Source organism: Suillus paluster, assembly GCF_016628075.1.
Source record: "Suillus paluster strain FC165 chromosome Unknown EDB91scaffold_20, whole genome shotgun sequence".
Classification (NCBI taxonomy): Eukaryota; Fungi; Basidiomycota; class Agaricomycetes; order Boletales; family Suillaceae; genus Suillus; species Suillus paluster.
The window spans coordinates 319,590-338,354 of NW_024537580.1; the positions used below are offsets into that span (position 1 = coordinate 319,590).

The window sequence follows — 18,765 nt, forward strand, 5'->3', positions numbered from 1 at the left end:
CCATTTTATTGATCAAGTGTCCGTTCTTGAAGTGTTCTTGATCTCCATTACTTGCCGCAGTCGTTCACATCGTGCTGACATTGAAGCAAGCTGTTAATGCTGTGCCATACTCTGCACCTGCCTACAAGTCAATATGATGTTATGTTCTTAAGGATATGGTAATGCACAATATATATGCCTTCCCCGAATGAATGCGCTCATACTCCAAAGATGGGATAATACAGTTAGTGCATGAAAGGAATCATAGGATATCAGCATTACAGATCATGTATCGATATCTTCAAAACTCATAGGATCAAAACGATTTACAGTACGGACAATATCCCGGTCCTTCTTTGCGAAAACAAGCTAGGGGGCAAGTCGGTCAACCACATCAGGAATGGCATCGTGAGCGTACTCACCAAGTACGGATTCGCAGTAGACCCTGTAGTGTCAGCCAAAACCTCGTTTTTTGACACCTCTGTAACCTGATGGTCATTGTACTTGAACCAGTTATCAGGTTGCTCCGGTAAATGTCGGGAATAAAAGAAGTAGTGTCCAAATGATGGTGACGAGCCACGATGTATGAAGACTGAGGTCAGCTCATATGCAACTGAGGTATCGTCTTTCCAAACATTCTCCAGGTCCTCCTTTAGCTTCGATATTGTGTCCTTGAGTTCAACGATCTCAGCCTCGATGAGCTCTGGTTCGCCAGTGAGGTTCGCGACGAGCTCGTCATCGACCTCTGAGAAAACAAGCGTTTCTTGCTTGGACAAAAAATCAAGTGTGTTTTTGAGCGAAGCAGGGAAAGGTGCATGCTGAGGTACTCGATGCAGTCAATGAACAAGAACTACACATAGAAGTCTCACCTTATCCTGCGTCAGCAAGCGCAGACGTTCCCGTCGCGTGTTCAATTCCGCTTGTATCTCCTTTGACCTAGCTTTCTTCCCTGGATCTGCGGTATCAAGGAATCGGTCCATATATATCGTCTCGCCAAACTTGACGTATGCTTGTGATTTGTATGGTTGAAGGGTCTCTCTGTTGAATTGCACCCGCTATCGACCGGTTCAGATATATTGCAGAGCTATCTGGGTAGGCCCTCACCTGAAGTTGAATCTGCAATAATGGCGGTAGATCAACCAGCGTCACCTCCATTCTTGCTTTCTCGCCTTCGTAATCAACGACATCGTCAAAGTAACCACTTAAGCCATCGTAGATATCAAACCCGTTATCGGCCACATTTACAGGAAGATGCGAGAAGAGGTCTTCTTTCTCGTGTGTTGAAGATCGGGGACGCCGCTGGGCGGGGACTTGGGTAAGTCTTTGTCGTAATTTCCCGTAGAAGAGCCTGGTAATCACAGTTCATATAGGCGTATGATAGAAACCAAAGGACTCGCCTCTTCACAACGCTACTCTGATTGTCCGAGTCGCCCAGCCCGTCGAACTTCAGAAGAGCGATCTCAATCTGGAACATGCAATTGTCCATACATTCAGAGACATCATGCTGCTTCCCTAAACCAAGTATTTAGACATGGCCTCGCTCGGAGTAAAGTGTACCTTACCAAACATCATAACAGGGTCTGACTGGGTAGGCTTGCGCATAGGTAAAGGAGGAGGCTTCTTCTGCTCCTCAACTTGCGAGTTCTCAAGGGTCACCATCTCCACTTCGGAAATTTGGGATGACAACGGCATCGTGCTTGATGAGCTTTCCCCGTTCAGGCGAGGGGACTTGGATCTACGAGATGGTGATTCCCTGGACACCATGACATATCCATTCTTCTCTTCCGTGATAGGAGACGTGGGTGTATCAACGTCTATGTCCATGCGTTGTTCGTCACGCGGCCGTTTCCCGAGAATTGAACTATTTGAGTCATGCGATGATCGTACAGGCCCGTCCTCCACAAGCGTCGCATCCGTGTCATTCGAGGAGTCAGTACCGCCCCTGTCGGCTTCCTCCTCCTCTTCGTCTCTTGAAGTTACGAGCGCTAGCTTGGCAAGATCGATAGTCGGTGTGACAGCTTGGTTCTCACAATACTGGAGTTGCCAAAATAAATCCGCCAACTGGCTGACGACTAGTTTACAGTAATATTAGCTTGACATATGAAAGATGGATGTCAAACGTACACTTTTTCGATCGCAGGATCTCGCGTCGCGTAATCAACCGTCCACCAACGCGATGCCGCTTAAGGTCATCCTCTGAGTACTTCTCGTCTTCAAGAGCCTTCACGTCAACGTTGGTCATGCTAGCGACAGCCTCACGAAGCTCCTTGATGGTGTAGAAATATTGAAGCAGTGAGTTCAAATAGCAGGTGTTTCCAAGTTGATTGAGACCTCTTGGAAGATCAGCGCGCGTTGGCGCTACGATATCTCCAGCTAACGTGCCTTCATTCAATAGCGTATTGAGAACAAATCTGCGCAGGTACTTACGATCTTTGCCTTCTTCCAAGAAATGGCGCAGCCGACTGCTGTCCCTCACTTCTGCAATGGTCCTCAAAGCTTCACGCCATTTGTCAGATTGATGGGGCTGCTCCTCAACCTATTGACGATCGTCAGAAGTGCAAATGAGGCTACGCAACACCACATACCCGCATCATAAACACCGTCAACACAAGCTCATCATCCACATCCGCGGAAACCTCTAATACCGAATAGGCCCGTGAAGGGTCCATCTGGTTCTTCGACGACTCGGACCACAGCTTCATCAGTCTCTTACTACCCCTCGACTGGGCGATGACCCTGAACGCCTCGTTCGCGTCGCGTTGGAGTTGTGTACAGTCCTTCGCATCACGCCAGGCGTTTTTGACGGCTGTCCGCCACGCCTCCGCAAGGAAATCGTCTTCAATGTCATCTTCAAGATCCAAGCGTAGCGCGCCGTCCTTGCCAAATCCGAGAACCGCGGCTGCATTTTGCAGGTCCTCCTCTGTGAACCGCCCACGAGATCGCTCTTCGAAAACGAGAGTCTGTAGTTCTTGAGGCGGGACGCCACCGAGGGATTGGATTGCGGCGACAACTGCGTAGAAGTGGGTAAAGTAGAGTATTGTGTTGGCAGGGTCACACCGGCATTGCGCCATATAGGCGAAGATGAGAATTTCTAAGCGCCGTTAACACCGAACAGATCTAAGCGGCAGCTTGTTTGACTGCTTACCCGGAGAGCATGTTGTAGGGGTTATTCCTAATACCTTCCACGTCTGCATTAGAGGTATATACTCCGCCAATGAACCTAATGGATATGACGAAGACGATCTCGGGACTGCACAAATAGCTCAGTTCTGTCTTCCGACACAACAAAACTTAGTCTTACTCTGATCAGGGTGTGCACCGATCGCTTGCTGGTACATCTCTCGAGCACTGTCGATTTTGACATACAAAGGGTGTGGTGTATAGTTCTTGAGCGCGGTTGCTGCGCTTCATGAGTAAGTGGCACAGAGAACCAAAGCTATTTCTTACCGAAGCGACGTTGGTAGTCTACGAGATACGCGTTCGTCTCAACCCAGAAGCGCAGGAGCTTCATACGTACCTCCTGGCCTTCCGGACAGTTGGGTTCAGAATTTGGAGGTGTCAGAAAATCCCCTGTCCTCTCCTCAGGGGTCCCTGGAGCCTCGGTGCGTGTAACAAGGTCGAACCCAAGTTGTTTGAAGATAAATTCCCTGCAAATGAATCATTCATGAGCTGCATTGAATAGCAACAGAATGAAAGCTCCTGACGTAGTCGGGGACCAACCGATCTTGTTCTGGAACGTCTTCCCGGAAATGGGAAGCTGACCGTTCTTGCCTTTCCATAACTTGTTTTCGACAATTCTGTGCGGAGATGAGATACCGTCACAGAGTCAATTGATGGGCGTACGTGTTTAGTGTCTCCCACCCACTGACGACAGACTCGTCGGGCTGCCTCCCGATGGCAGGATGTTCATATCTATACTTCGTAAAATCCTCCACATATCTAAAAGGGATAACACCGGGCATAGTTTCTGAAGCGATGCAATAGACGGAGCACTGGCAGCAGACATAAAGATCAAGCAGTTCGCCCTCTACATGTCCCTCAGGCGGGTCATCATTCATCATGACATCTGAGTCTTTGATCGAGATGTCATCGAGATTGAGAGAAGTGATTTTCCGGCGCTTCTGCTTCCTCTGTGAAGAGACTTCCCAGGGGGCACGATGGAATGGTGGATTGAGCTGGCTCGAATCGACGGCCTTTGGGTAGAAGTGGAAATGATGGGTTTTCTTGGATTTTTCAAAAGAGTCCTCAGTGCAAGAGACAGAACGTTTACGACGATCTTGGTCAGGGAGGGATGGATGCTGTTTGGAGTCGAATGATTTTGCAAAGGGGGGGAAAATAGTGGATGTTTTCCATTGGAGGAACACCCAACCATGGTGTCGTCTACAGTAGTATGTATTGGCGTGAGGAACAGCGCGAAGGATTTCGTCGTGGCTCGGAAGAGTGAAAGGCGATACATCGCTAGACGGCCTCATGTCAGGTGCGGTTACGCTCACCGAGAACAACGAATGTTCAGGGTTGTGCAACAATTCAGCGACGGAAGGCGGTAGCATTCCCCGCCCTGGACGGGCTTTAGTTTCCCGCAGCTCCGCATCCCACCAGTTCGTCTCCTCCTCCTGGTCCCGCGCATCAAGATCCATGACCTTGTTTGTCGTACCACCGGCCCATGAACTATCCCACGGCATCGGTTCACCCCAAGCCTCATTTTTGGTCCAGTCATCTTCGGCCCATTTGGGCTGGACAGCCGACCAATTGTGATGGTCATCGGCTGGGATGAGCGCAGGGACCTGATCGTTACCGATTGTGTCCTCTGAGACAAGCTGGGGCTCGCGAAATACAGTGTCATAGGTTGGCGGGGGTTCGATGCTGACCTTTGTGTGGGCAGACCCTGCATTGCTCTTTGGGCGCAATGGCAATGGTGGGGGCCCTAAACTCGATTTTGAAGCCGACGCGTAAAAACTGTCTGGAGTAACTGTGCCCGGAGCTTTTGGAACTTCTGTATCCGGAGGAGTCGGTTGGCGGCGCACGGACTTGTTGTTATTACTGCTGCCGCTGCTGCTGGTGTTGTCCATGCTGCAACGCGCCGAGTAGTATGGTTGTAAAGTCGAGATTCGATTCGTACAGGAGTAGCCGCGCAGCACAAATAATACGATGAGATAGCTTTATCGTTGTGCGGGCTGATCAAGACTAGCAAGTACTAGTCGCTCAGATCTGAATCATGAAAATCCAGACGCCCAATTACTACGATCTTGAAGACGGAGATGAAATCAGGTAGACGGCGTTGAACCCTACGCGTATCATATGGCACTTGGGCAGATGCTTATGTAATACGACAAGGTTCGTCCCTTTGTACCGCAGATATGCAGAGATACAAGACAAAGGAAACCACTGATATTACTCGGTGACACAGGGGCTGATTGGAGCGCTATGAGTGTAAAGATATGCGCCTTACATACTCATTCCCTTTCATACTGATGGCACGCACTATCAAGGTGTGTCCGCTGATCACGGCCGTGTATATGGAACGCCGCAGACGAACGTGCTATGATGAATCCGTGCCGCCAATGAGAAGACACGTGAGCGAGACTTGCAGTTGATGGTGATGGTTTTCGAAAACCCGGCCAATATCAATACGCTTACTACAGCGTTGTGTCGGTATTTTGCTGTATGGAGTGGGAGTAACCATACAGCCAGAGCTTGAGGTTCGCGGTGGGTTGGACGGCGTTTCCGCAATGGTGGGCCCTCTTCCAATGGTATCCAGCAAACGGCTTTACCATTTGACATCGCAGATAAATTCGGAACGTGGTGTGATTGAAATTAAGGTCTCGATACCTCTGGGCTCTTATCCAATTGCAAGAATGGGACATATATCGCTCTAGGACTTCTATACAGCATCTACTTGATAATATCTTCTGCTCAGAATTTATACACCTAAAAAAGAGATACCTTCAATGACATGATAGCTTGTTGGGTACCATGGTCACTTACCTGGTCTTCGGTGTAACCCAACTCCTTAAGAACACCCTTTAGTTCACCCTGCTTCATACCATTCTTCTTGCCTGCAATCGAGACAACCTGTCCAGGCGGACCTATGAGGGTATTTAGCTGTTGACGCATTCCAACTGTGTTGTTCATACCGCAGATGAAGACCTTCACTTTCTCGCCCAGTGATGGCGGTGCAATGTGCTGCTTAATGAGGTCAGCGCCAATGTATCCAGTGGAACCCTTCCAGTTAGCATCGCCCTTGTCAAGAACATATACGACATCAAAAGTATCGGGGTATTTTTTCTTCATGGCGTCGAACTCCTCGCGAAGTAGGATATCTTGCTCAGTAACATTGGCGTACAGAAGCTTGAACTTGGTCTTGTTCGACTTGTCTGCAAGAGCATGTTGCAGGACCTGGTAGAGTGGAGCGCTGTGACCGCACACTTGAGCTCAGCGTGACGTAAGTATAAGACCAGCATCCTTACATTCCACTTCCACCACCAATGAGGCCAACTTCTTCCAGCTCATTCACTAAAAGAGGATCAGAATCCAAGCATTCTGAAACAGCGAAAACCCATATTCACTCTTCCAAGACCATTTTGCGAGAGGACCTTTGATTTTTAGAGTGTCCCCAGCCTTGAGAGAGTGAATGTGCTTGGAGACATTGCCTGTCTCGTATTTTTTGATGATAAAAACCAGCTCTCCTTCAAGGTCAGACGCTGAAATGGGGGTATACGGGCGATGCATAGGCTCGCCCTTGGCATCCTTAAAGTCCGGAGTCTCAATATAAACACAGGAAGCAACCGGAAGAAGCGAAGCCTCGCCCTTTCCGAGCTCAAGCACAAACCTGAGGGACAGAGATGAGTCGCGGGTTGTACATGGAACATAGCTTAACGCCGCTCACTTAGCGGTGTTGTGATTGTAAGGCTCTACCCTCTTAAGCTTGAGGTCGATGTATTTTGACGGGTCAAGAGGGCTCTTCAGGTCCTTCTTGGCAATTCCCGCCTGCGCAGTACCGAAACCCATATACACATACGTCCCAAGACCAACGAGACCAGCGCCGCCCAGGTAAAGTCCGAGGTTAGATGATTTCTTCGCACCAGCTTCGACCGAGTAACGTCTGCAGCTGTTCGTTGCCTATACACATTGAGAGTAAGACTGACATAGTTTCATAGGTACTCACCACAGAACGGGCGATCGTCGCTGCTCGAATGAAGGACATTTTGGTGGATGGAGAGTCAGTTAGATGACCGTGAGCCGGGCAAATTCGGTCTGGGCCTGAGAAATGTCAGACAAGCGCAGACGGACGCCGTTTCGTAACCGCGTCACTTATTTCTGGCAACAATTATCACTAACCAAATTTCTTCCGTTTTGCACCTCGTGTTTGCTTCAGCGGATCGATCTCAAGCACAGATCGTTGCCTGCATTGATGTAAGCCCCCAGTCACTGACACTCAGCAGCTGCATTCACAATATTTTCATCGTTAAATCTCTTCTCAGCCTTCTTTCTGACACGCAATCGCTAAGGAAATAATTCTAAGATCAGAAGAGGAGGTCGATCTCCGCAGTACTTTAGCAGTGAATTTGAACTAGTAGTACTAGAGGCCTAGGGCAAGCCTAGGGCGTCACGGGACCCCTGGCACAGTAGGCAGATGAATTCAGGTTTCCAATTCTTAAAGTTAGATTTGGATTCGGTGGTCAGCACTATCTACATCTTTCCCTCCTCGCCATCATTGAGTCAACAAGCGCACTTTACCAGTCTTTCTTCTGGTCGCCGAATCCCTCTCTATCCCTTTCAACTCTCCGGGTCCAAGAGTGTCATGTCTTTTGTCAAGCTCAGCATATTTGGCACATCTTTCGAGGTGTGTTGCCTGCATATGTCCTTGAACATGATATGATTGGTTCACGATATGCTGATTTCATAGGTAACTACCCGCTATGTCGATCTACAGCCTGTTGGAATGGGTGAGTCTGAACTATTATCTCAACCTAATCGATGCCCAGACTAACTGAGATGTCTGTAGGGGCATTTGGCCTTGTCTGGTATGTGCAAGCCCAAGACCGACATATGACGCTCATGGGTGGCGCAGCTCTTCCAAGGATCAACTCACTGGGACTTCTGTTGCAATCAAGAAGATTATGAAACCCTTCAGTACCCCAGTATTGAGCAAGCGAACATACCGTGAGCTCAAGCTCCTCAAGCACATACAACACGAGAACGTACGTCTCAAACACGCCACGCCGAATTTATTGATCACACATATACACGTGTAGATTATCAGCCTTAGTGATGTGTTCATCTCACCACTTGAAGATTTGTATGTCCCTACCCTACCCTGCGCCCCATACCCCTTGAAGTACTTGACCATGACAGGTATTTTGTTACCGAACTGCTCGGCACGGACCTCCATCGACTACTGACGTCGCGCCCCCTGGAGAAGCAGTTCGTTCAATACTTCCTGTATCAGATTCTGGTATGTGATAATATTACAATTATTTTCCTTCTTCCGTCTGATCTGATCTAGCGTGGACTAAAATATGTCCACTCCGCGGGTGTCGTGCATCGCGACCTCGTGCGTGTTTTGTTCTTTTTCTGTTCGAGTCCATCTTACAAGACAGGTGTACAGAAACCTAGTAACATCCTTGTCAACGAGAACTGTGACTTGAAGGTTCGTCGGTCTCATCAACACGGGATACGACATGATGTCATCTGCTTCTCATAGATCTGCGATTTCGGATTAGCACGGATCCAGGACCCTCAAATGACCGGCTATGTCTCGACGCGATATTACCGTGCCCCCGAAATTATGTTGACCTGGCAGAAGTACGATGTTGCGGTAGACATCTGGAGTACAGGCTGCATATTCGCAGAGATGCTCGAAGGGAAACCGTTGTTCCCCGGGAAAGATCGTGAGTACCTACGCGCCTCCAGTCTCGCCTTCTGACACTGCCTTCGTTCAAAGATGTCAATCAGTTTTCCATAATCACTGAACTATTGGGCACCCCTCCCGATGATGTCATTGAAACTATCGCAAGCGAAAACGTGGGTAGTACTTCTGAGATATCAGCCCATTCCCACGTTAATCGATCGCTGCAGACTCTCCGTTTTGTGCAAAGTCTGCCCAAACGCGAGCGCGTGCCTTTTAGCCAAAAGCTCCGAACTACCGATGCAGATGGTAAGGCACCATCTTCCCGGGTTTTAGTGGCGCGGTTGTACTGATGCTCCACGAATCCGATAGCTTTGGATCTTCTGGAAAAGATGCTCGTCTTCGACCCTCGGAAACGGATAGATGCGACCGAGTCACTTGTTCATGAATATGTGGCACCATATCATGATCCGACCGACGAGCCGGTGGCTTCTGAGAAGTTTGACTGGAGCTTCAACGATGCTGACCTGCCTGTTGACACGTGGAAGGTCATGATGTATAGCGAGATTCTAGGTTAGGTTTCCCACAATCGGCTGGCACGACGCTCACGATCTCTTTGGTGCGTTTACAGATTTCCATCAGGTCGGGGACACGTCTACATCAGCGAACGGTGTACCCGAAGGTGCACTAGCAGGGCCAGACGCACCAGCAGGAACTACACCAGCAACGTGAATGAATCTTCGTGTAGTCCCATCTCGTTTTCATCTGGATATCTGTCGTGACGTGATCCATATACGCAAGTTCTTTTCTTTTACTACTGCATAACAGGAGTGCATGTTTTTTGAGCGCGGACACTGGTTGCGCAAATAATTCACTACTACCATCTCTTCCGGAACCCATCACTTGTAATGTTTCCAACTCTGCATAATAAGCAAGTAAGGTTGTATGTACCAATATCTCTCCGATGCATGTGGGGGTAGAACTACTCGCAATCCAAACGAGTAGAACTGTTGTAGATCCATGTCATTTGTATTGTCGAGTACTATTGCAACAATGATTTGTACGGTGCATGTTCCTCTCATTCTTCTATGATGGGGGGTGGGACATCCTCGAAGACTTGTTCTAATCTCTTGGTGCGTGTTCAACGAGATCACTGAAGTGTCTCAGCGTCTCGCACTAGTAGTACTGCTTGAATTGAAGCCCACGACCTGTCCAAAACCACGTGGGTGACATCTTCCAGGAACCAGCACGTGCCAGTCTCGCAAGGTTCAACTCGTGGTGATCAGTACCTCCCAGAAAGTCCCAACTCAAGCTTGCCCTTGAAGTACACCAGCGATTATGACGAGCACAGAACGCCTCCACCTCTGCGGAATAGAACGCGACGCCTGCTTGTTCGATGTGGGGATTACCGTCCTTAACTGAGCGCCGATGTGTTTACTTCAAGCCTATATGATACTTGGATGAGCCAGTCAACCCCAAACAGACACGTCTTTGACACGGGTTTATCTAACAAGTCATAGTTGTCTCAGAGTCCTGCGCGGCGTGTCTACGTCCATCGTTGTGCGGTACCAGATAACATCAACTTACATTTCCATACATATGACGTGTTATACTACCATTCCGTAGGTCGCTAGGCTACTTTATCTTCCTGGTCCGTCCCGCTAGACTTACACTGTTTGCCAGTAGACTCGAGCTCAGATATCTCATTCTCTTGGAGGTCAATCAATCTAAACGCTTTCTCCTTTGACAGCTTGAGAGGTCGCGTCCCGAAGCAAGTGTATCCATAGTCGTCGTATAAGGACATCCATTCCACGTCAGTGGCGCCGTTCTCCTGTAGCTAGGCCTTGACCCGTAGGTCTCTTCACCTTCTTCTGGCCACTCTTGATCGTCACGAAATTGGGTAAAAAAAATAGAATACGAGGTGCTGTGGCAGTCTGAACACCAGGTGAGGGACCCACACAAAACATCCGGATTATTATCAGCGAGCCATCCATTGATCGGAAAGTAGATGTAAGGGTCTTTGAACTCGCTGTCATCAATACCGAGAGTCCTGGTGACGGCACGAACCGCGGAGGGAGATATATTATATCAGCCGAGGTTAATATCTGAGTGTCATTAGTAACTTGGAAACTATAGACCGCGCAGAAACAGCGACGTACCTATGTGATGTCCGCCTCCAAGGAGTTGGTTCAGAAATTCAGGATTGCATATTTTCTTCTGGGCTGCACTGAGATGGGAGCCACGTGAGACAGAACGCGGACGAGCGTATGAGATCAAGGGGGTAAACGCCCGCGGGCGTAATGCATGAGTTAGTTCAGATATCATGATATAACCAGTAGTTCAACGTTGGGCCTTGAAGCTTGGAAAGGAAAGACATAACATAGGAGTTAGTACTATAGTAGTGATACCAATTAGGACTCACTTCCCTTCAAGTTCAGCGCCACGCTGCTTAGCAGAACCCTGCACGGCTCAAGAAAGCATAATAAGGATGCCACCTCGTCGTAGACCGACCGCGTTCGAGGTTTCGTTTCCGGGGGAAGACACGCAAGATGAATCTGCCAGTGGTACAGACTCTGGGCAGAACAATCGCCGGCGTTACCGCGATGACGCGGATCACGACCGTGCAGTACGTCCTTTGAGATTACGACAGTACATATCTGACAGTACATCCTCTTTCTCTAGCAGCGTCCAAAACGTCGGAAGACGGATGAACGTCCTCGAGCACGTACGTTGGCATCTTTGTCCGTAGATTTCTGATCGATTCACAGTACACCATCCTAGCGAAATATTATCAACCGAAGCCTAACGAGATACTGGAGAATGAAGACCTTATTGTTATTGGTGAGGATTTAGATGCGCGAAATGATGGGCAGAAACCCACCCGGACCCTGGATCACTTCGCGTTTTTCGACCCTACTCGTGACCTAGTCATGATCTCCCTTGCTGACTACCTCGATGAACGGCACGATAACGATGATTATATACTTGAAGGTGCAGGTATCGTTGCTTCAATGCTAGAGAACGACGAAGATGAGGGCCAGGAAGACGATCTTGAAGACTGACGAGCCTCAGTACATCCGCATCACAAATGTCCTTGGCTATTCTATCGACTACACTAACGATAAAGAGTAGGTGACAATTTTTTTTTTCCAATGGCACTCAACGTTCTACTGGCTTCCGAGCGCAGTCCAATGTACATCGAAACTGATCACGCTCGGTATCTTTTGGGGGCTCCATCTAAGAGATACGAACGCGAGTTCAGAGCATTCGTCCTACCACACCGCATTATTCAAATGATTGTGTCGTCAGCCATACGGGAACCGGAATGCGAATACCACGACTTTGTGAAAAAACTTTCAAACACCCTCATTGTCGGTGCTGCACCCGACGAGGGAGATCTTTGGGATAGAGTGAGATTCTTTTGATTGCTGCCGAACTTCACTGCAACAAATCTTAGACTACCGTGACTGCCCTGAGATATGCGCTCGAAGGTCTAGAAAATGCTCAACAGATGTCCGCGACGAAAATTATCCGACGCCTTTTGACAGAGCATGCGCCCTCGATACCGAAGTTCATTGCTCCACGTGCTCGGCCACGTGTTCCTCCAGTAACAGTGATCCACAGTAGGGGAAGCAAGGATCTGGCTGTTCTTCTTCCAGAAAACCAGAATGCAACACATGTAACGCCGCGAATTGCTAAGTTAGCGACCAGGGTGGTTCAAAGAACGGCTAGTGGTTGTCGGTGCAACCCCTCCTCGTGATCCCAGGATTCCGTATGATGACCTTTTGTTGAGGGTAAAAACATTTGTGCAGCGAGTATCTACACGGAGGGAAATTCGATTCCGTCCGGAACAACGCCTTCGACCACGTTCACGTTGGCTCAAATACATCACGATAGACGGCAACGATTATGCAGTATGTATCATTCATTCTTCTCGTGTCTAGCTGCATGTTCTTCGCAGATTGGAGATACCATTGTTGTTGTCATCGGACATGGCAATGAATGGATGCCGCCTCCCGAGTTGCCGGATCCAGCAGACATACCTGACACTGCAACCCTGGCAGACTACTTTTGGTAATTCTCTTCGCGCTCATATGTTTCACTCACCAACTTCCCTTCTTCAGGTTTGGGAAGATTGTATACATCAATGAGGAGTATGAAAATGTTCATGTCGAATGGTTTGAGCACAGCACGAAGACAGCCATGGAGCAGCTTGGACACCCTCAAGAATTATTTCTGACCAACATATGCAGCACTGTCGAATTCAACCTGATTGTCGGGAAAGTTTCAGTTCAGTTCGTTGATCCCTCAAAAGAAATGCCTGTCGTTAAGCCTCACGACTTTTTTTACAAGTCCTGCATTCCTGCGACCTCTGAGAACCCCGCTGATATTTCCGCCTGCAGGTTCATATATAACAGTCTTGATGCTTCATTCACTGAAATACCGCAAGAACGACTGCAGCGCCGCCAGGGCGAGCACCCACACGACCGCTGCCCTGTGTGCTTGATGGTCGAGGAGAAAGAGGAAGAACTCGTCCCTCAGAAGATCCACCGTGGCGTTGCATGGAAGGGCGTCAAATATCATGTTCATGATTCTGTTATGATCAGGGCTGAGGAGGGACCATGTCACATTGGTCAAATTACCCGTATCCACTTTCTGCAGTCAGGCGATAAGGACTCTGTGTCGGTTCGAGTAAAACTCTTTGCAAGGATTGACAGGTTGGGCCTCCTCCGACCCGCGGAAGAGCCTATAGATGAGGTGAGGATAAAGAACTCATGCGCGAACCTCAATTTGACCCAGCTTCCTTAGCGTCATCTCTTTGTCACGCAAGATGAGAAGACCTACCCCATTTCGAGGCTTATTGGACTGTGTCATGTCTACGTGCGAGCGGCTGTGCCAGAGCTCAAAGAATGGCTCGAAATGTCGCCCTATCACTTTTATGCTTGCTACTCCTTCCCGAGCCTCAATGTGACCTCCTGGGATCACAAACACACACTTGCACCTCAAGATCTCCTAGTGTGCAAACACTGCACTGCGGAGAACTTGGCTGAATGGAATCAGAGCCGGGAATTTTTGAAGAAGCAAAAACCTCTTCGTGCATTTGACCCGTTCGCCGGAGCCGGAGCGTTCGGATTGGGGCTGGAAGAATCCGGTTGCATCGAAGTCACCCATGCAGTCGAAATTTCCCCGAGCGCCGCAAAGACTTTGAAGTGCACATTTTTCTCCTTCTTTTTAGCGATACTAACAAGGGATCAACAGAGCCAACTCTCCTCATACGGTGGTGTATAATCAATGCAGCAACCTAGTTCTCCAAGAAGCGATTAAAGCACGTGCCAATCTCGAAATTACACGATTGAAGAAAATAGAACCTGATATCGGAGAGGATCCATACATCCCCGCCCCTCCAAAACCAGAGGAGATCGATTGTATCATTGCCGGGTTTCCTTGGTTGGTCATAGCGTGTTTTTACACTCTTGCTGATCAAACTGACAATGTATCTTAGCCAGCCCCATTCGCGTCTGAATATGTTTGTCAAAGCAAACGACCGCAAGAGCAACCTTATCCTTACCGTCTTGTCGTGGGTTGACTTCATGCAGCCGAAATACTGCTTCTTTGAGAACGTGCGTGGGTTCTTGTCGTTCAGTCTGAAGGCACGACAAGCCGGGAAGCATAGAGTGCGAGAAGGTATTTTCATGGGCGGTTTGAAATTCTTGATCCGGGCAATGACTGACATGAAGTGAGCGTCGTTTCGCATACCTAATTAGAAAATACTGTCTGAGTATCATACTAATCAGGTACCAACTACGCTTCGCAATCCTACAAGCTGGGCACTATGGCACACCTCAAATCCGTGTGCGGTTTTTCATGGTCGCGGCAAAGTACGGTTATCCGCTTCCTCAACTCCCGCAACCTACGCACGCCTTCCCTGTGGTGGACGCTCTAGAAATCAAATTGCCAGTAGGACACCATATCACACCAATCTGGACACAGGAGGGTTACGCACCGCACAAATTCGTCTCTATTGATGAAGCCATCAGCGACCTTCCTCGATTCGACTGGTACAGTCTCATTACCCATACCGTGCTACGCTCACTCTTTATTGGTTACAGGGTAAACCCAAGGCCATCCACGGATCCAAAAATACGCCGAGAGGAACGGGAGCGCGCTCGGACGATCCCCCTTGAGGCATGCAAGAAAGATCGCCCCTGGTGCGGATACTCCGGAGAGGGTGTACAGTATGAGCATGACCCAACGACGGCGTTCCAAACGTGGTGTCGTGAAGAACCTTCGAAAGATCTGCAACACTATACGCGAACCTACGAGGACATTAAGGTCGAAAGGTCGGTGACATCTTCATTGAGGAGATTTTTTTTAAACCTGCGCAGAGTTGTAAATATACCGCTGAAGGCGGGTGCAGACTACAGGAGTATGTGTCGTCTTTGTAGGATTTCACAACGTTGACGAGAATATCAGACCTTCGACCTGACCTCTGGGAGTGGTACTTCGCAAACCCAGCCTCGGCCGTTGCACGCGCAGGTTTCAGAGCAGGTACGCTATTCGTGAAAAAGGGGTATGCATATCTTATGGTGTATGATAGGTCTTTACGGACGAGTTGATAAGGACAGTTACTTTCAAGCTACCGTTACCAACGTCGACCCAAGCGCAAAGCAATCGCGTGTGCTTAATCCTTATGTGCGTCATTGATTCCACTAAAGCGCAGCTAACCAACGACTACAAATCGTGCAGTGCAGACGCACTTTTACGGTGCGCGAACTTGCTCGCTCGCAAGGCTTTCCCGACAAGTTTGTGTTCTATGCGGAGAATGATCGTGTCATGACGGTGTGTACTAAAATGCCAACCTCCCCACTGCACACTGATCGAAGGACATAGATGCATAGGCAGATTGGGAATGCCGTGCCATGGCCAGTCTCAATGGCGATCGGTCGCGAGTTAAGGAAAGTGTTGATGAAGAAGTGGTTGAAAGAGCATGAGGATGCCATCATGATAGAGGCTGACTGAACTCGTGTAACGATATTGGCGAACTATTGGAAAAACAACTTAAGTATTAGCGAGTATCATTGTAAGATGTCCATACCAGCACAAACTCAACCTGTATAATATTCATGTCAAGGCAATGACTCTTCTTCATGATCAATTACCACCCGCATCGTGATGCTCGTCGTCAATGAGCTCATATCCTATCCATACAACCTCAGAACAACTCTCACAACCGACCAGATGTCTTCCTGCATCCATGTCTTCCTCAGCGATCTTATATGCCCCACCACATCTACAAGCATGTGTCCAAACACCCTCCTCTGCCTCCTCAAAATCTTCTAGCGAGATGACCTGCGCAGGACGCGGTCCAGTGGATATCTTTACTCGAGCGTTTCGAAGGATACTATCATAGGCTATACGGGACGATACGTTTGACAAGGTTGTATACGCTTCTTTGAGGAGTGCGATGTCGACATCTACGCGTGGTGCAGCGGACGAAGATGATCGTTTGTCTGGATGCGAGGCAAGAAGAGCTTTGTGGTACGCTGCTTTTATTGTGCTGAGCGGGGCATCGTATGTTATGCCAAGGAGGTGGTAGAAATCTACGTTGGGATCCAGCTTGTTTGAAGGTGGTGGTTTGTGACAATACTTTGGGGTGACTCGGTCCAAGGGGTCTATCCAAGGTAGTAAGTATTACCACCTTTCAGATTTCATTCGCTACCATACGGGTATCTATGTATGCAAGTCAGGAAAATGGGAGATCCCACAGACGAAATGAACGCAGGGATGTGCCATGGTTAATGAAAGTAGGGTAAATGGCGTAGTAGATGAGATGAACGTAGAAAATGGGGCAATATGAAATGTAACGAACAGTCCAGTATAATCCGAGTCCATCGTCTGTGTACACATCGACAATTAAGCAGATTCCCCGCGACATAAACAGGCTGTAAGTGGATAAGGCGAGTCTACATGATTATGCAGTCCTTGTTGGCGGCTGCGTTCTTGGCATCAGATACGTCTCGCATGGCCCCGCCTTGTTGTCCGATGGGTGGGCCCTTGAGCCGTTGTTGCGCGCGTTTATCACCCAGTTCTGCCGCTTTCTTGAAATACGTCATCGCACTGCGCATGTACATCAGCAATCAACTTTGGGACCGAGACAAAACTACTCACTCTTGCGCGTCTGGTGCCGTACCAATTCCTACCTCCAGGAAGTACCCGACAGCGTACATCGCCTTTGCAAGCCCAGCATCAGCTGCTTTGCGTGCCCAGAGATATGCTTCAGTATCAGACTGAGGCAGTACACCGGGTGAGCCGACTAGGTACCAGGCCGTGAGCGCGAAGCATGCGTCACGATGACTCTGCTGCGCTGCAATGTTCTGCACAGATATGATTAGCTTCGGCCCGCAATTCGGTAGGTGGACTCACATAATAATGAATTGACAAGGCGGGATCCTGGGGACAACCCAATTTCCCATACTCATAGCATTCCCCCAACCGGTAAGCACTGGGTGCATACCCAAGCTCGGCCGCCTGGGCGAGTAGTTCCACGGTATACTCCACGTCAACAAATACGACGTTGTCTATACCCCGTTCGTGCAGTAGGGCAAGTTCATGAAGGGCATGCGGGAACTCAGCCGTGGCGTGCTCCGCGGAGCGTTTCAGCCATTTGACGCCCTCGCGCGGCCGTTTTGAGAGTCCGAGCTCGCCATTAAGTTCAGCTATACCGAGCCGGTACATGGCACCGGGGTGGAGCGCTGCGCCAGCTTTACGGAAGAATTGGAGAGCTTTGGCAGATTCGCGCCTGCAGCCCCATCCATTCTCGCAGCAAGTTCCTGCACGGTATGCAGCATCTGGATGCCCGTGCTTTGCTGCGAGCACAAATAGTGGGTACGCCCGGTCGAAGTCTTGCCTGCTCTTGTAAGTGCCTAGACCATTGGCGTAGCAGTCTGCAAGGAAGTATTGCGATGCTGGGTGTCCCCGGTCGGCAAGACGTTTGAGTAGACCAGTGGCTTCATGCACGAGATTGTCACGCTTCTCAATTGCCTTTTCGATCTCCATGACATTGCCGGGGGTGGGGGAGGGGATGGGAAAAGATTTAGAGGCGTCGATCATGAATACTGCAAACTCGAACTGGATGTCTGGATCCTGTGTTTTCTTTGCATTTGCGCGATATAACTCGAGGGTACGCTCATAAGAAAGGAGGGAGGCTTGGTTTCCCGGGCGGAGGTGAGAGTGATCTAGAAGGGGACCCTGGGACAATGGTGATTGAGAATGAGACTGTTGGGGTGGAAAGGGGGTGCTGCCATTCTGATGGGCTCCATAAAACTCATCCGCAGCATCTAATGGTTGACCGGCGAGTCCCAAGGGTTGGTCATCGTCGGGGTCATAATCTGGATCTATGGGCTGTTGTGGGGACTGGTATTGATTTTGGGGGCCTTGTGAACGGGACTGGCGAGGACGGCGGGTTGGCTCTGGGGGATAATCTGGTTGGACTGCGCCATCATCCACAGCATAGAACGAGTTGGGTCGCGACTGGGCGTGGGCGTACATCACTTAGCAGGATGCCAAGAGATGAGCTGATAGATCGAACTGTTTAATTGGCAGGAATGATGTTTGGGCTGTCCTGTGAAGCTTTTAGGACCCACTATCACTGGGTGAAAAGAAGTTATTTCGTTGTACTAGTAACACACTAGTTAATTATGGTACAAGGTGAAGACACGGATTGACGTACAGTGTGGCTGACAGTGGCCAATAACACTGCACACGGTCGTCGTTGAAGTCGGTGTCGAGCTAATTATTAACTAGATCGTCGTCAATGTAGTCGCTGACGTCGACGAAGTCGATCGCCAGTAAGGAGTGGCCTCAAGGCAGCTGCAAGGCTTTGCGGTGGATAAAGAGGTTGAGGAAATGAACTATTACCGGCGGTGCTACTGTGCCGG

General features: G+C 49.2%; 6 protein-coding genes across 6 annotated transcripts; 2 read left to right on the forward strand and 4 right to left on the reverse strand.

Annotated features, from left to right (window-relative positions):
- Positions 1 to 101: 101 nt before the first annotated feature.
- On the reverse strand, positions 102 to 5,048 carry EDB91DRAFT_1278424 (uncharacterized protein; the record flags this gene model as incomplete). Its single annotated transcript, XM_041324694.1, has 14 exons — positions 102 to 348; positions 402 to 797; positions 849 to 1,034; positions 1,084 to 1,327; positions 1,365 to 1,491; positions 1,542 to 2,051; positions 2,104 to 2,352; positions 2,407 to 2,515; positions 2,565 to 3,070; positions 3,125 to 3,229; positions 3,281 to 3,379; positions 3,427 to 3,626; positions 3,684 to 3,776; positions 3,823 to 5,048. 14 exons carry the CDS (start codon positions 5,046 to 5,048, stop codon positions 265 to 267), a joined length of 4,134 nt encoding a protein of 1,377 aa, XP_041178158.1. The 3' UTR covers positions 102 to 264.
- Positions 5,049 to 5,892: 844 nt separating this feature from the next.
- Positions 5,893 to 7,183, reverse strand: EDB91DRAFT_1247529 (uncharacterized protein; the record flags this gene model as incomplete). The annotated part of the gene is made up of 7 exons (XM_041322824.1): positions 5,893 to 5,907; positions 5,965 to 6,065; positions 6,114 to 6,391; positions 6,447 to 6,492; positions 6,546 to 6,808; positions 6,866 to 7,098; positions 7,145 to 7,183. 7 exons carry the CDS (start codon positions 7,181 to 7,183, stop codon positions 5,893 to 5,895), a joined length of 975 nt encoding a protein of 324 aa, XP_041178159.1.
- A 597-nt stretch (positions 7,184 to 7,780) lies between these two features.
- EDB91DRAFT_1081354 (kinase-like domain-containing protein) lies at positions 7,781 to 9,559 on the forward strand (the record flags this gene model as incomplete). The annotated part of the gene is made up of 13 exons (XM_041315371.1): positions 7,781 to 7,822; positions 7,886 to 7,925; positions 7,985 to 8,003; positions 8,051 to 8,180; positions 8,235 to 8,278; positions 8,335 to 8,434; positions 8,486 to 8,533; positions 8,588 to 8,629; positions 8,684 to 8,870; positions 8,924 to 9,003; positions 9,058 to 9,136; positions 9,200 to 9,400; positions 9,459 to 9,559. 13 exons carry the CDS (start codon positions 7,781 to 7,783, stop codon positions 9,557 to 9,559), a joined length of 1,113 nt encoding a protein of 370 aa, XP_041178160.1.
- Positions 9,560 to 11,315: 1,756 nt separating this feature from the next.
- On the forward strand, positions 11,316 to 15,847 carry EDB91DRAFT_1236879 (S-adenosyl-L-methionine-dependent methyltransferase; the record flags this gene model as incomplete). Its single annotated transcript, XM_041321516.1, has 19 exons — positions 11,316 to 11,453; positions 11,596 to 11,829; positions 11,885 to 11,955; positions 12,015 to 12,237; positions 12,285 to 12,506; positions 12,532 to 12,741; positions 12,789 to 12,901; positions 12,952 to 13,244; positions 13,278 to 13,585; positions 13,637 to 14,037; positions 14,087 to 14,275; positions 14,331 to 14,564; positions 14,623 to 14,886; positions 14,938 to 15,168; positions 15,214 to 15,254; positions 15,302 to 15,376; positions 15,426 to 15,520; positions 15,575 to 15,667; positions 15,719 to 15,847. 19 exons carry the CDS (start codon positions 11,316 to 11,318, stop codon positions 15,845 to 15,847), a joined length of 3,564 nt encoding a protein of 1,187 aa, XP_041178161.1.
- A 132-nt stretch (positions 15,848 to 15,979) lies between these two features.
- Positions 15,980 to 16,621, reverse strand: EDB91DRAFT_1236880 (uncharacterized protein; the record flags this gene model as incomplete). Its single annotated transcript, XM_041321517.1, has 2 exons — positions 15,980 to 16,428; positions 16,594 to 16,621. The coding sequence occupies 2 exons, from the start codon at positions 16,619 to 16,621 to the stop codon at positions 15,980 to 15,982; spliced, it is 477 nt and encodes a 158-aa protein (XP_041178162.1).
- On the reverse strand, positions 16,512 to 18,739 carry EDB91DRAFT_1127737 (uncharacterized protein). Its single transcript, XM_041318502.1, has 4 exons — positions 18,558 to 18,739; positions 17,252 to 18,504; positions 16,997 to 17,202; positions 16,512 to 16,945 (listed from the first exon to the last, which is right to left on the reverse strand). The coding sequence occupies exons 2-4, from the start codon at positions 18,374 to 18,376 to the stop codon at positions 16,792 to 16,794; spliced, it is 1,485 nt and encodes a 494-aa protein (XP_041178163.1). The 5' UTR covers positions 18,377 to 18,504; positions 18,558 to 18,739; the 3' UTR covers positions 16,512 to 16,791.
- Positions 18,740 to 18,765: the final 26 nt, after the last annotated feature.